The sequence below is a fragment of the Mustela nigripes genome, chromosome 14 (genome assembly GCF_022355385.1).
Source record: "Mustela nigripes isolate SB6536 chromosome 14, MUSNIG.SB6536, whole genome shotgun sequence".
NCBI classification, from domain to species: Eukaryota; Metazoa; Chordata; class Mammalia; order Carnivora; family Mustelidae; genus Mustela; species Mustela nigripes.
Window position 1 is genome coordinate 64479464 of NC_081570.1, and position 13962 is coordinate 64493425.

General features: G+C 41.0%; 1 protein-coding gene across 2 annotated transcripts in view; it reads left to right on the plus strand.

The window, feature by feature from the left end:
• Window positions 1-13962, plus strand: part of AK5 (adenylate kinase 5) — a 240395-nt gene that overhangs the window by 176595 nt on the left and 49838 nt on the right. For both annotated transcript variants that reach the window (XM_059375168.1, XM_059375169.1), the window contains exons 9-10: window positions 1416-1458; window positions 6862-6906. In XM_059375168.1, the coding sequence (XP_059231151.1) occupies window positions 1416-1458; window positions 6862-6906 (88 nt within the window). The remainder of the gene's footprint in view (window positions 1-1415; window positions 1459-6861; window positions 6907-13962) is intronic.

Sequence of the window (13962 nt, forward strand, 5' to 3'; positions counted from 1 at the left end):
AAAATCTATCTGTTATAAATACATTTGCTCTTTGACCACACAGTCCCTTCTCTGGGAATTCATCCAGCAGGCATATGTGTATGAAATGACCTTTACATGAGCTTATTCGCTGTGCTACTTTTTCCAAACTAATCCAAGATCGGAAACTACTTGGTGGTCCATCAATAAAGGGCGAGTTAAAAACAACAACTGTGGTAGCTTCCATACCATAGAACGCCGTACGACCGAGAATATTCTGGATGAGCACGGAAAGTTCTCCCGGGTACATCAATAACTGAAAAAGCAAGGGGAAGAACAATATCATTCTGGATCAGTGTGTATATTATGAACATATATGCAATGTGTAATAGAAGTTCACTCCTTTCTGTGTACAAAATGGAGGTCACAAGATGATATAATATTTTTTTTTTAGATCTTGTTTATTTATGTCCGAGAGAGAGAGATCATAAGTAGGCAGAGAGGCAAGAGGGAGTGAGGAGGAGGGCTCCCCGCTGAGCAGAGAACCTGACTCGGGGCTTGATCCCAGGACCCTGAGATCATGACCTGAGCCGAAAGCAGAGGCTCAACCCACTGAGCCACCCAGGCGCCCCAAGATGTTATAATTATATTCAAACGCATCCATAGGTATCTGGAAGTTGTTTTTTGTGTATCTGGAAAAAGATGGAAATAAAAAACTTCTATGAGTGGTTACCTATACAGAATTAGGGAGTGGGAATATGGGATGGATGGAGACATAAGTAAAAATCAGAATTCTTATCAAATGTCTTTTTATAAGTTTTCATCCTACATTTTTTCCCCAACTACCACAGGTTCTTCTGTAAAGAAAATGCAGCTGCTGCTTGGTTAAAAAAATAAAATAATTTAAAAGCAGGCATCAATCAAAGCTAGTCCTTCCAATTTCCCTTATTTCATGCTTCAGTTTTCAGGGATTGGCCAGTGGTTAACTATATGATTTACAATGCTGGAAAACACTTCCTATCTGGCACTCCAGAGAAAGCATGCCACGTCCAATGTTACACCACAGAGTTTTTTGTAAAACCACCATGACTACACCCACTAGTGAGCTTTGGGTACTGAAGAGTGTTCTCTTCTTCAAATCAGCTTTTCTGATCACAGATAAGTCATGCACCAGGAAAGTGAGGTGTGACACTAAACTGAGCAGTACAAAAAGAACAGCATGAACCCAGGGTTCAGTCTGGGCTTTGTCCCTCATTGCTATGTGATCGTGGGCAACTTGCTTCTCAAACTCTTAAATTTCTTCATCTATAAAAGGCAGATAGGAATAGTGCATCCTTCATAGAGTTGTTTGGAAGGTTAGGTATGTTAATGCATGTTGGCAAGAAATTTAGCATAATACCTATTACTACTGTCATCTAATATTTTGGGTGTTTTGTTTTGTTTTTTTTTATGTACAGGGTGATGACCATTTAAATGTATTTGGGGAGGACACCATGGGAGGTGAGTTTCCTTTACTGATCAGACCAGAGTTGTGTTCTAGTAGCTTTGAGTGTATCTTCTTGATTAAACACCAACCGAGAGATAATGAACTACAAACAGCATGTGGCTTTCCTTAGCCAGGCTCCATGATTCAGACTGGAACTCTTTGGATCTTTCCTCCCTTGGTCTATGCAAAGAAACCAAGGGAGACCCCTTCCTTAGAGATGCATTTCCTGACTACCCAGAGAACATGACCCTCGACATGCTCAGCGAAAATAAGATGTTCTGGTAAAATATGTGTGGGAAACACTGAATGTTCAATCCCCTTTGGAAGAGGCACGCATAATGGCATAGCAAGACTCCCACACATCCTGCCATAAAGACAGCTGGCTAACTTTGACATTCTTTAGATTTATTGGAATTCCAAAGTCTTTTTCCTGTACAGTAGTTACTGATCTGCAGTGTGCTGTTGGAATGCAACCCAAGAAACACCCAAAATATCTTGCTTTGTAACAGTTCTCGTGTCAGAAGTCTAGCAACAACTAAAAAGTCCAGCCTTAACTAGTGACACATAGAACTGAAAATAGATAAAATTATGTGAACTTGAGATTGTCCAAAAGAGATAATGTTCCCGATTGCCCTGGGTCATGTACCTTCTAACATTTCCACTTGGTTATAAATGTTGCTGTTAATTATGGTTCATGAAAATATGTTTGTATTGACTGTGAGCACATACAAGTAAGGGAGCTGGCTTTCCAAATAACCCTAGCTCTAATTCTATGCTGATCCATGAGCATGAGCCCTTTGATGATAATGGCTATAGCAGTATGTGAAAATCTCAGTTACCAAATGACATCATGGTGATTCATGGGGAAAGGCACATACACGTGAGCCAAGTACAAATAATCAACCTAGTCCCAACTGGATAAGGATTGACAGATTGCCAACCAGAGCTTCCCTTTTTCCTGATTATAAGATTAACATGCATTCATTGTGGAAATTTTTTTAAGGTCGAAAATAAGAGCGGTCTAAAATCTTATGACCTCTAAATAATCATGGTTAACATTCTATATATTTTATTCCATTGTGTTTGTTATATACTTATTTTTACATAGTTGAGAATACATGTGTATATGCAAATGTCATTCTTTTTGTGTATATCATAAGCATATTCTCATGTCATTACAAACTATAATGTTACCTTGTGATGACTACATTGTATAAATGGTTCACCATAGGTACAACTATACCTAATAATAACCACAGACACTTTCCTGGATTGCAAATAGATGAAAAGTTGGTCCACTTTATATAGAATTGTTGAATCACTATATTGTACACCTGAAACTAATATAACCCTGTATGTTAACTATATGGGAATTTTTTTTTTAAATCATTGCTCAGCTTCAAAAAAGGAAGCTGGAAGTCTAGAGAACATGAGATGACCATCTGGTCCACTAGTTAAAAGCACCAATGTATGTGTGCCTTTAATAGAAAGCGCCAGATAACAGAGGATTTTTCCAGTTGCTGTAGGCTATTCTGTAAAGAGACTGCAGTATCTCTTTGATTAGAAAGAACAAAATTTTCATCCCTCAGTTTGAAAACCAAATGTTTCCAAAAACCCCAAATTCACATCTTTCCTCTGATTTTAGCTTCCCTGTTCCTTTCCCCTCTTGCTCCCAATCCAATTCTTCTTGTCCCATTCTGTCTCTGGAATTGGGTCTTTCCCTCAGCTAATAGTGGATTCCAGCAAAAAGGTGGCTTTGTGTATAAATGAAGCATCCCAATTCTACTGAAAAGCAAGTTTGATAACTGTCAGAGGAGCGATCTAGCTTTCAAAAGTACTTATCATCTACATAAAACGTGAAGTGGAAGTCAGAGTCCTATCAGTTCATTTTAAGTGTAAAAATTGCAGTTTTGTCACCAAGATGGGAAATAAAAACCTTGTACTATCTCTCCATCATTTCATCCATCATTTTAGTCCACTCACCCCCATAGGATGAGCAAAAACAGATGCTTCCAGAACAGGAAAAGAGCTCCACCTACACTGGGAGCTCAGGGCTGGCTCCACCCAGCCTGCCCCTCCCTCCTGGGTCTCCCCACCAAGGGGGCTGCTCCAGGAACTACCAGAGCCCAGGGTCTGAAATGCACAGCTCCGGGGCCCGGGGCTCCAATAAAAGCACCAATACCTTTGAACTTTAGAATCTTTACTTTAAAACTTCATGCAGGGGAGCCTGGGTGGCTCAGTGGGTTAAAGCCTCTGCCTTCAGCTCACGTCATGATCCCACGATCCTGGGATCAAGCCCTGCATCAGGCTCTCTGCTCAGCGGGGAGCCTGCTTTCTCCTCTCTCTACCTGCCTCTCTGCCTACTTGCGATCTCCGTCTGTCAAATAAATGAAATCTTAAAAAAAAAACTTCATGCATATTTTTCATGAAGTGAAAAATCACAATATCCTACATCCTAATATATTACTGTCTACTCGGCGTATATTATAGTTTGCAAAGCATCTCCCTTAGCATAGGGGGTAACAAGAACCATAAAGTGTTCAGAATTGTCATCAGTTTCTCCATCTGCAGTCGCATCTGTCCACTGAGGACAGATCTAGTTTGTTTGTCCAGCATGGCGCTCTAAAAGCTTCTAAAAGCTTAACTCTAGAGGTCAGCTCTTGTCAGCCACAATTCACAACACTCCACGCCCACCCACCTCGCTGGTTTAGAATCTTTGCCCACCTTCACCTAAGCACATCAAAGAAAGTCTTCTCGAGTTCTTTTTGGAATCGGCTGGCCACCCCCAATCCCACCCCTGCGGGTATGAAATTAAGCAGCTCAGACATGAGTCAGTCCCAGGATCAACTTGAACATGGTGACATCCTCTGAGTCCACTAGAGCCTGCCCTTAGGCTTTTCACCATCATTTGCTCACGATGGCCTCTAGGTTGGAGCCGCACTTCCCTTAGTGGCTTGTGTAGACTCCTTCTAAGAACTTCAGTGCATCATGAACTAACCTCCTTCTTCTGTGCTGTTGGCCTGCCCCCAAAGTCTCTGACCCTGTCCTGGAACAGCTGAGTAGGCAGCCCGATCTCCATACCTAAAGCCCGCAGCCTTAAAGCCAGGGAGAGTTCAAGTGCTCACTAAATTTTTTTTTTTTTTTGAGGTTTGAGGATCCCCTGCTTCCAAGCTCAAACAGTTGACACTTTCACAGAGCCATTCCCAATTCAACTTTTCAAGTAACCTCACTCTTACTCTTAGAATTTGGGTTTACTTTAGGTATCTTAAACATGCAGGGTGCCTGGGTGACTCAGGCAGTTAAACGTCCGACTCTTGATTTGGCCCAGGTCATGATGTCAGGGTTGTGAGAGGGAGCCCAGTGCTGGGCTCTGCACTGGATATGGAGCCTGCTTGAGGTTCTCTCTCTCCCTCTGCCCCTCCCCCTCCTCAAAAAAAAAAACCTCTTTTAAACATGCAACAATAAATTTGCGTCATAAATTTGGCCAAGTGGGGTGCCTGGGTGGCTTAGTTGGTTGGACGACTGCCTTCGGCTCAGGTCATGATCCTGGAGTCCCGGGATCGAGTCCCACATCGGGCTCCCAGCTCCATGGGGAGTCTGCTTCTCCCTCTGACTGTCTCACTCATGTTCTCTCTCACTGTCTCTCTCTCAAATAAATAAATAAAATCTTTAAAAATAAATAAATAAATAAATAAATAAATAAATAAATAAATTTGGCCAAGAGAGAAATGGAACCGTTTCCTACTGTGGTCCATTCATTTACGGGAACCACAAAATCATAGGTATTTGAACCAAAAGAGACGTTAGAGATCACTACTTGACTTACAACACCTTTACTTTATGAATGGAGAAACTGAAGTCCAAGGAGAGGAAGTCAATAGACTAAGGCTAGTCAGTTGAGATCTGAAGCAAAAGTACAGCTTTACCTACCCATCCTTCATGGCCACCTACTACACCACATGACAGCTGAAACTCTTTTAGGGATCTACACACTCTGGAGGATATTGCACTTTGCCAAAAATTCCTAACATCCCCTACTTTGAAGTAGTAGTCCCCCTCTTACACTGTTGGTGGGAATGCAAACTGGTGCAGCCACTCTGGAAAACGGCGTGGAGCTTCCTCAAAAAGTTAAAAATAGAACTACCTGATGATCCGGCAATTGCATTAGTAGGTATTTACCCAGAGGATACAAAAATATGTATTCAAAAGTTGTACGTGTGCCCTGATGTTTCTAGCAGCATGATCAACAATAGCCAAATTATGGAAAGAACCCAAATGTCCAGCGACTGATGACTGAATGGGGGGTAAATATATATATACATATAATGGAAGATGACTCAGCCATAAAAAGAATGAAATCTTCCCATTTGCAATGACATAGATGAAGCTGGAGAGTGTAATGCTAAGTGAAATATGACTTCACTCATATGTGGAATTTTAAAAAATAATAATTTTTTTAAAAATTTTTAAATTTTTAAATTTTTTAAAATTTTTAAATTTTTAAATTTTTTTTAATTTTTTAAAAATTTAAAAAGCAGAACAAACAAACGTAGGTAGGATAAAATAGAGAGGCAAACCAAAAAACAGACTCTTGACTACAGAGAACAAACTGATGGCTACTGGAGGGGAAGTGGGTGGGGGGGTGAAATGGGGGATGGAGATTAAGGAGGGCACTTGCTGTGATGGGCACTGGATGTTGTATGAAAGTGATGAATCACCAGTTTCTACACTTGAAATGAATATTACACCGTATGTTATCTAACAGGAATTTAAATAAAAACTTGAAAAAAATAAATAAAGTAGTGGTTCCCAAAACTCAGTCCTCACTCTCCTCATCTTTGTGGTTTTTGCTTCATCTCTGTATGTATATGACCTGTACTAGGAATTATTCACTTAATATTTTTCTCTAAATTGGCTCACAGTTATTACTTAAATACACTTGTTTTAGAAGGAATTTTATATCACTACCTTAAATGGAAAATAGAATTATTTTCTGTAAATAGGAACTATAGTTAAGATATTGTCTAGATATCCATTTGTACTTTAAGCCTTCTTTATTAAACGAGATCAGCAGATATTAAGAAAAGAATATAAAATAATGTAAAACTGAGATACTTACAAATATTTTAAATAATTTTAAAAATTATCTTTCTTTGTAATTCATGCTATTTAATGGCCTATCAGTTTTGCCACCTAAAATTGATAGTTTGCGTTAAAGTGAAATAGGTTACCTAGGTCTGGGAATAAGGCTGAAATGGTCACTGGTGCCTATTAACTATGACCTATTAACACATTTACTCAACTTGGGCTTCTTACCAAATAAATCTACAAGATTTGGTTTTTACACAACATGAGTAATACCAGGGTTTCAAAAACAGTTTTTCTTGCCAATAACTTAAATTATTCTTACTTTAAAGGTTTCATGGAAGATTTGAGAAAGCGCAAAATTATTTTCATGATTGGTGAGTAACCACCCTCAAGTTTTCTAATGCAACTGCTACTAATACACAACTTGATAGAGAAAAAAAGACTGTTCTTTTCTCACTGTGCTTTGAAGTCTTGCTCCTTTTTTGGTTAGGATAATACCCCTAAGGCTGCTGGGTTGTTGCTTTTGTTTATGCAGTTTTATATTGTTTTGGGCATTGTATCTTTATAGAGTAGACAAATTAGGACTCGAAGGAATGTCAGACTCCGGAGTTTAGCCCTACAATAATAAAATACATTATAATCCCATGGGTATGAAGATGTCCTACATCAAAATATAACACACACCTTTTCTGTTTGAACAATGAGTCAATGCTCCCCAAACCTCACTGCTAAAAATACCAGCAATCACATATTCAAACATATTTCAGTAACCATACCCTGCATTCCTTTTAGCTAATGATAAAAACAATCTCACTTATCTTATGCCTCGTACAATGGAAGCTACTGATAAGTTAAGTCATGGGACAAAATTCACTTGGGGTTCACCTGCTTTTTCTAAGTGCCTACTGTGTTCCAGTTTATCTCATTTAATCTTTCTCTAGTCCTATAGGTTGGTGGTTTATCTTTATGACGTATCTGTTAACACAGGTAAGGAAACTGAGACTCAGGAAGGTAAAGGAGTTGGTCCGAGGTCACATAGCTAATGAGCGTGAGAGGCGTATGTCCATTTTTCCCCATGGAGATCCATGGGGCTATTTGAGCAACAGTTATAATTACACAGAAAAGCACAAACTATTGTCAGAGCACCTCCCAAAACTTGATACTTCTCCCTCTAATGATTCAAGTCTGTAGAAAAGTTAATACACCTACCTTTGCACTTTTCAAAAAATGTCTATTCATATTCAGAAATAATGAAAAGGTCCACACCTCCTCAGTGAGTGGGAAAAAGAATGGTTATCAGCACCCAAGAAATAAAATTGGATAAACTTAGAATCTTGCACTCTGAAGTCGGGATGTTGCCTTGGAAATCGCTCACTAAATTTCCCTCCTTGTTAGATGAAGAAACTGAGTCCCAGAGAACTTAAGAGGTTTGATCAAGGTCATTTCCACAGCTGGTGACAGAGGGGAGACCAGGGCTATAGCTCCCCATTCCAGACCTCTCCCCACTCCACCACTCAGTTGTTGGGTTGTTTCCCTGGACTGTCTCCTACATTGAGTCACCCACCCCATACTTACTGAGTATTGGACCTGTACTGGGCAATGAGCAGGAATCACAGAGTTTCCTTTCTAGATGGAAAGGAGAACTCATGGAATTATTACCACATAGGAAGGAAACAAAGAGCTGAAGTAGAACAACATTGGTCGAGTATCTGGGTAGATGTGGGTAATCAGAGTGATCAGGCAAAGGTTTCCCCACAGAGGTGACATTTAGGCAGGAAACTAAAGGAGGAGATGGAGCAACGGGAGAAATTCACTGAGGTGAGAGGAGGAAGAATTCCAGCCAAAAAGAATGGTGTGTCTTGAGCAGTGAGAGTTCTGGAGCCCAACCTGGGTACTGTCCCCTGACCTGCTTGCCTCTCATTGACCTTAACCTTGGAAACTGGAGGAACTCTTGTCACACTTTTTATATTCTTTGCAGAAAGTAAAAGTACATCATTTCTGCTCCTTAACTGAAGAGACACTGAAGAGAAACAGCAACGAAATTTCCCCTTTCCACATAAAATTTAATCATTCTTCTTGGCATCAAGGCCATACGCAATGACTTATACATTCTGTTCAGCTTTTATCTTAGGGGCCAAATTAGGAAAAGAAGACACTCTTTAAACGTGATATTCAGTATCTAAGGAATGAGCTTTTATTATCACATCGAAATCTTTGTTTTTAATTAGGTGGTCCAAAACAAAGCTTCTAAAAATAGTATAGCATATTTTGTGGTTATTATTTTCTCTAGCAATAATATCATTTCAGATTTGCCCAGTTTAGCACTCATGATTAAATTCTGAAATGTATTTTCAAGCATCACTTCTATCTGTCCGCATGTAACTAAAGCCCTTGGCTCACCTGTTACTAAGACCTGTGCCCTTCACAGAGTCAAAACAGCACAATATAAAATCTTTGACATCAGACACAGCTTGAGACCCCCCAGGGGTCCACAGACTACACTCCAAGAACTGTTGTTCTGAATAAAGGTTTTTCTTATATTAACCAAACTCTCCTGTATTTTAACTTACTGGCCAGTTACTATTCTTGTAAAGATTTCCGCGTACTGTTTGGGCAGGAAAAGGTACAAACCCACTGTGATATGAGGAAAAATGATTGTTGTTGTATTTATTGGACTCTGCTTGAAAATTAAGGCCTTAGTGCTATATACTGCCTTGACAGATGGCAGAATGTATTTGGGGGCTGTATTGCAGATCAATTGGAAGCTCATAAAAATACTCAGGATGTCATAGACACACCCATAGCGGTTTTGATGAGCCTTAATATACAAGAGTCCATCGATTTCAGTGCAACAGGTGTGGTGTTGCCTATATGAGAAGATAGTTGAACTTTTAACATTTCATACTACTGTCTGGACATCTACCAAGACACATGGCATTTTAGTATTAGCCAGAAACTAGGTTGTCATCCTCGCTGTTAGTCTGAAGATAAAAAACAATATTCCTAAAGCACTGTCCCCCTGCTTTAAAGACCTTCAAAGCCTCCTCCCCACTGGCCTCTAGGTGCCTTCCCATTTCCCACTCCAACCCCCATGAGTCTGTGGCTCCAGCCATACCTGCCTTATCTTTATCTCTTGAACTTCCCTCGCTTTTGCCAGTCCCGTCGCTTGAAATGTCTCCTCCCCTCGCTGACGATAGCCCAAGGTCAGGCTTAGGTTTTAGCTCCCTGTGATGTCTTCTCTAGTGGCCAGCCTTCTGCCTGTGTGCTCTTCCATTGCTCATTTAGATACCCCACAATGACTTAGGAAACAAGTATTTGTTGGCATAATGAGTTCTTTAGGAGGCAGTGTGGTCAGTTTCCATAACAACCAAAGTAGCAGTTGGAATTCTTGGACTGGAACTGACAGGCAGGTTGATGCTGCTAGTAGCCGTTGCTGGCAGGGCAGTTCTCAGGTTAATTATGAGCCTAATCAGACACTCCTGACTCCATTGTAGCTGCTCCCCTCTCCCTGAGAACAGCAATACCAGCTTACTATTCTCCCCAAAGCTGGTGCATTTCTTGCTCATTTCCAAAGTAGTTTGAGTCACGGTTAATAGCACTGACCACCGTCTGAGTGAAAAACTTGTTCAGGGAAGGTGTACTGTCTAGGCCAAAACGAAAGGAGGCAACGATTGATCTAGTTAGCCCTTTGAAAGTGGTGTGAAGGGGTGCCTGGGTGGCTCAGTGGGTTAAGCCTCTGCCTTCGGCTCAGGTCATGATCTCAGGGTCCTGGGATCGAGCCCCGCATCGGGCTCTCTGCTCAGCAGGGATCCTGCTTTCCTCCCTCTCTCTGCCTGCCTCTCTGCCTACCTGTGATCTCTGTCTGTCAAATAAATAAGTAAAATCTTAAAAAAAAAAAAAAGAAAGAAAGAAAGAAAGTGGTGTGAATATTACCTCTTTGTTCATGAAGAAGGCAGTTCTGTCACTCTTTCTAGAGAAATACTTTCCACAGGACAGGTGTGAGATCTCATGGGATCAGGCCAGTGATCAAAAGGATTGGAAAAGGTTCTCTGGACTTTGATAGTTCACACACAAGACGTAAGAACTGTGCTGCTGTACAAGACTAGGGCTCAGTCATGGCTGAAAATGGAAAAGTATTTGGATAGTGTAAAAATGTCCTTTAAAGGACCTCATTATGTCCCACTAACAGGCTCCTACAGTTTTCACAACCTCTTCTGGTACATTTCTTTCCTTTCTCTCTCTCTCTCTCACTGTATTTTTTTAATCTCTTGATCATTATCTTGCTCTTATCCAATCTATTTTGGCTTCTTTTTCTCTTCTGTGCTTTTCGTAGCCTGCCTGTGCCCAAAGTGTGACATAACCTGAATTTCCATTAATTCCTTTCCAAAGCTTTGGCTTCAATTTAGAAAATCATCTGACTTTATAGGTGAGGTGTGATACTAATGGCGTTATGGTCAAGACATCATTCTGGGCCTATAGCATTCAGGATGTCAGGGCCACAGATGGCTTTGTGTACCTTAGCAGGAGTACTGATAAACGACTTCTAAGTAGTAAGCTTCGGGAGGCACTTTTACAGTATTTTGTGTTATTCTCTGTATTTTTAACCCAGTGTAAACTAGTCCTATTTATTTACTTAGGGAAAATTGTAGAAATGAGAATTCTTACTTAAAAACTCAATTTTTTTTTAAGATTTTATTTATTTAAGAGAGAGAGCACAAGCAGGGGAAGCAGCAGAAGAGAGGGAGAAGCAGACTTCCTGCTGAACAGGGAGCCTGATTTGTGGCTCAAAACCAGGCCCCCAGGATCATGACCCGAGCCCAAGGCAGACATTTAACTGACTGAACCACCCAGGCGCCCCTAAAACTCTATATTTTAATGCCTGCCATTATTTCACTATAGCCCTAATGTCATTTCATTGTTGCTCTTTTGTCAAAGAACTATGAATTAACCTAATATTTAGGGAATATTAACTTGGGGCCCAGATTAAAATTTTTCATAACATCGATGCACATATTTGGTTAAATAAAAAACAAAAGGCAAAGTTTGTTTTCATTTGAGGTAGCGGTATTAGAAGCCAACATCCACTGAGCACTGAACACACACTAGACACTGTATAATGTTATCTTACTTAATGCTTGATTCCACCCTATGGGGAAGGTACCATCCCCAGCCTGACTTTTCAGGTAAGATGTTAGAGAGTTAAATAATTTGCTAGGTGGCACCTGCGTGGCTCAGTCATTAAGCATCTGCCTTGGGCTCAGCTCATGATCTCAGGGTCCTGGGATGAGCCCCGCATTGGGCTCCCTGCTCAGCAGGAAGCCTGCTTCTCCCTCTCCTACCTCCCCCCTTGTGTTCCCTCTCTCGCTGTCTCTCCCTCTGTCAAATAAATAAAATCTTTAAAAAAAAAAAATCCTTGAAAATAAGTAAATAAATAACTTGCTGAGAAGTGACGGATCTGGGGCTTGAAAGCTTGGATTTTATCACTGGCAACAGATGCTGCCGATTATTGTCCTTGAAGCGACGGGCTTCCTTTATTTCTTTTCAAGAAAATGTCTGCTAGAGACTCAAGTCTGAAAATCCATAGTTTATCTGTTAGTCCATCCGTGAGAAGGTAAAAATGGTGTTCAGTTAGGAAAAGCAACTAGTTAAGCAACTCAAACAATCACATCGTGTTTTTCCTCAAGAAAACCATTAACCTAGATGTGCTAAAGCACTTTGTGCATACTTCACACGAAATACTAAAATGACATATACTTAAGGACTGAGACTGAATAAAACTAATCTTTTATACTGCTTCATCAAGGCCATTCTTAACACTGGCATTTTCTTTTTGTTTTACTGAGAGTTCACTAGATGATACATCTAGTTCAATTGGAGGCAGCTGTCTTGATTCACACTGGTTTTATAACAATTGCTTCTGTACTATTAGTGAAAGGCAATAGTCTCTAAGTGTTGTAATGAAAATAGGGGACCTCCCCCAAAATACAAAAACACAGGACACCTGGGGGACACAGTCCGTTGAGTTATTCAACTCTTGGTTTCAACTCAGGTTACAATCTTGGGGTCATGAGATTGAACCCCACTTTGGGGCTGCTTGAGATTCTCTCTCTCCCTCTCCCACCGTCCCTCCCCTCACTTTTCCTCTCTCTCTCTCTCTCTGTCTCTCTCAAATAAATAATAATTTTTAAAAAGTACAAAAACACTGGGGCGCCTGGGTGGCTCAGTGCATTAAGCCTCTGCCTTCAGCTCAGGTCATGATCTCAGGGTCCTGGGATCGAGCCCCGCATCAAGCTCTCTGCTCAGTGGGGAGCCTGCTTCCTCCCTCTCTCTGCCTGTCTCTCTGCCTACTTGTGATCTCTCTCTGTCAAATAAATAAATAAAATATTTTTAAAAAATACAGAAACACTAATTCAAAGGTATATGCGCACCCCTGTGGTTATTGCAGCAGTATGTACCGTAGCCAGATCATGAAAGCAGCCCAAGTGTCTGTCGGTAGGTGAATGGTTAAAGAGGTGGTACACACACACACACTCCATAGAGTATGACTCAACCATAAAAAAGAATGAAATCTTTCCATTTGCCATGACATGGATGGAACGAGCGAGAATTATGCTAAGCAAAATAAGTCAGTCAGAGAAAGACAAATACCATACGGTTTCACTCTTAATGTGAAATTTAAGAAACAAAAGAATCATGGGGGAAAAAAGGGAGAGGCAAGCCAAGAAACAGACTTTTAACCATGGAGAGCAAACTGATGGTTTGTTGGGTGGGAGATGGGTGAAACAGGTGATGGAGATTCGAGAGAGCACTTGTGTGATGAGCTTGGGGTGTTGAATGGAAGCGTTCAGTCACTATATTGCACACCTGAAACTAATATAATGCTTTATGGTAACTACTGGGATTAAATTTGAAAGAAAAAATAGAGCACCCCACCCTACCCCCAGCATCTGTGACCATACTTTGAGAACCAAGTATGATCAATTAAGGTATGGGGTCTGTTAAGCAGGTGTATGAAACCCTGTACTTGGCATTTGGGAAATCTTGGAGGATGAAGTAGTCCCTTGTGCTTTCTTTCGGCTTGTCCGTCCAAAAACAAATAACCTCACAAATGTGAGCAAGGGGTCAGGGGTAAAGCGGGGCAACTACTGAAAACCCCTTTCCCAGGGCTGCTGTGGGCCTGGAAAAGTTCTGAATGTTCCTGTGTAGCCAGTGGTGTGAGAGATGCCTGAAAGGAAAGCCTGGGTGCTAGTCAGAGGTGGGCCAAGACGAATGCTTCAGGAGGACTCACAGGAGACTCCAAAGCAGGGGCCAGCTGCAGGTGGAGGGGACAGGTGTCCGGGATCAGTAGCACCGGAAGAACCAGGACTGGAGGAAGGGTGTAGAGAACCCTTCAGGTGAGAGAACAGCCCTGACATGGAGACTGACCTTTG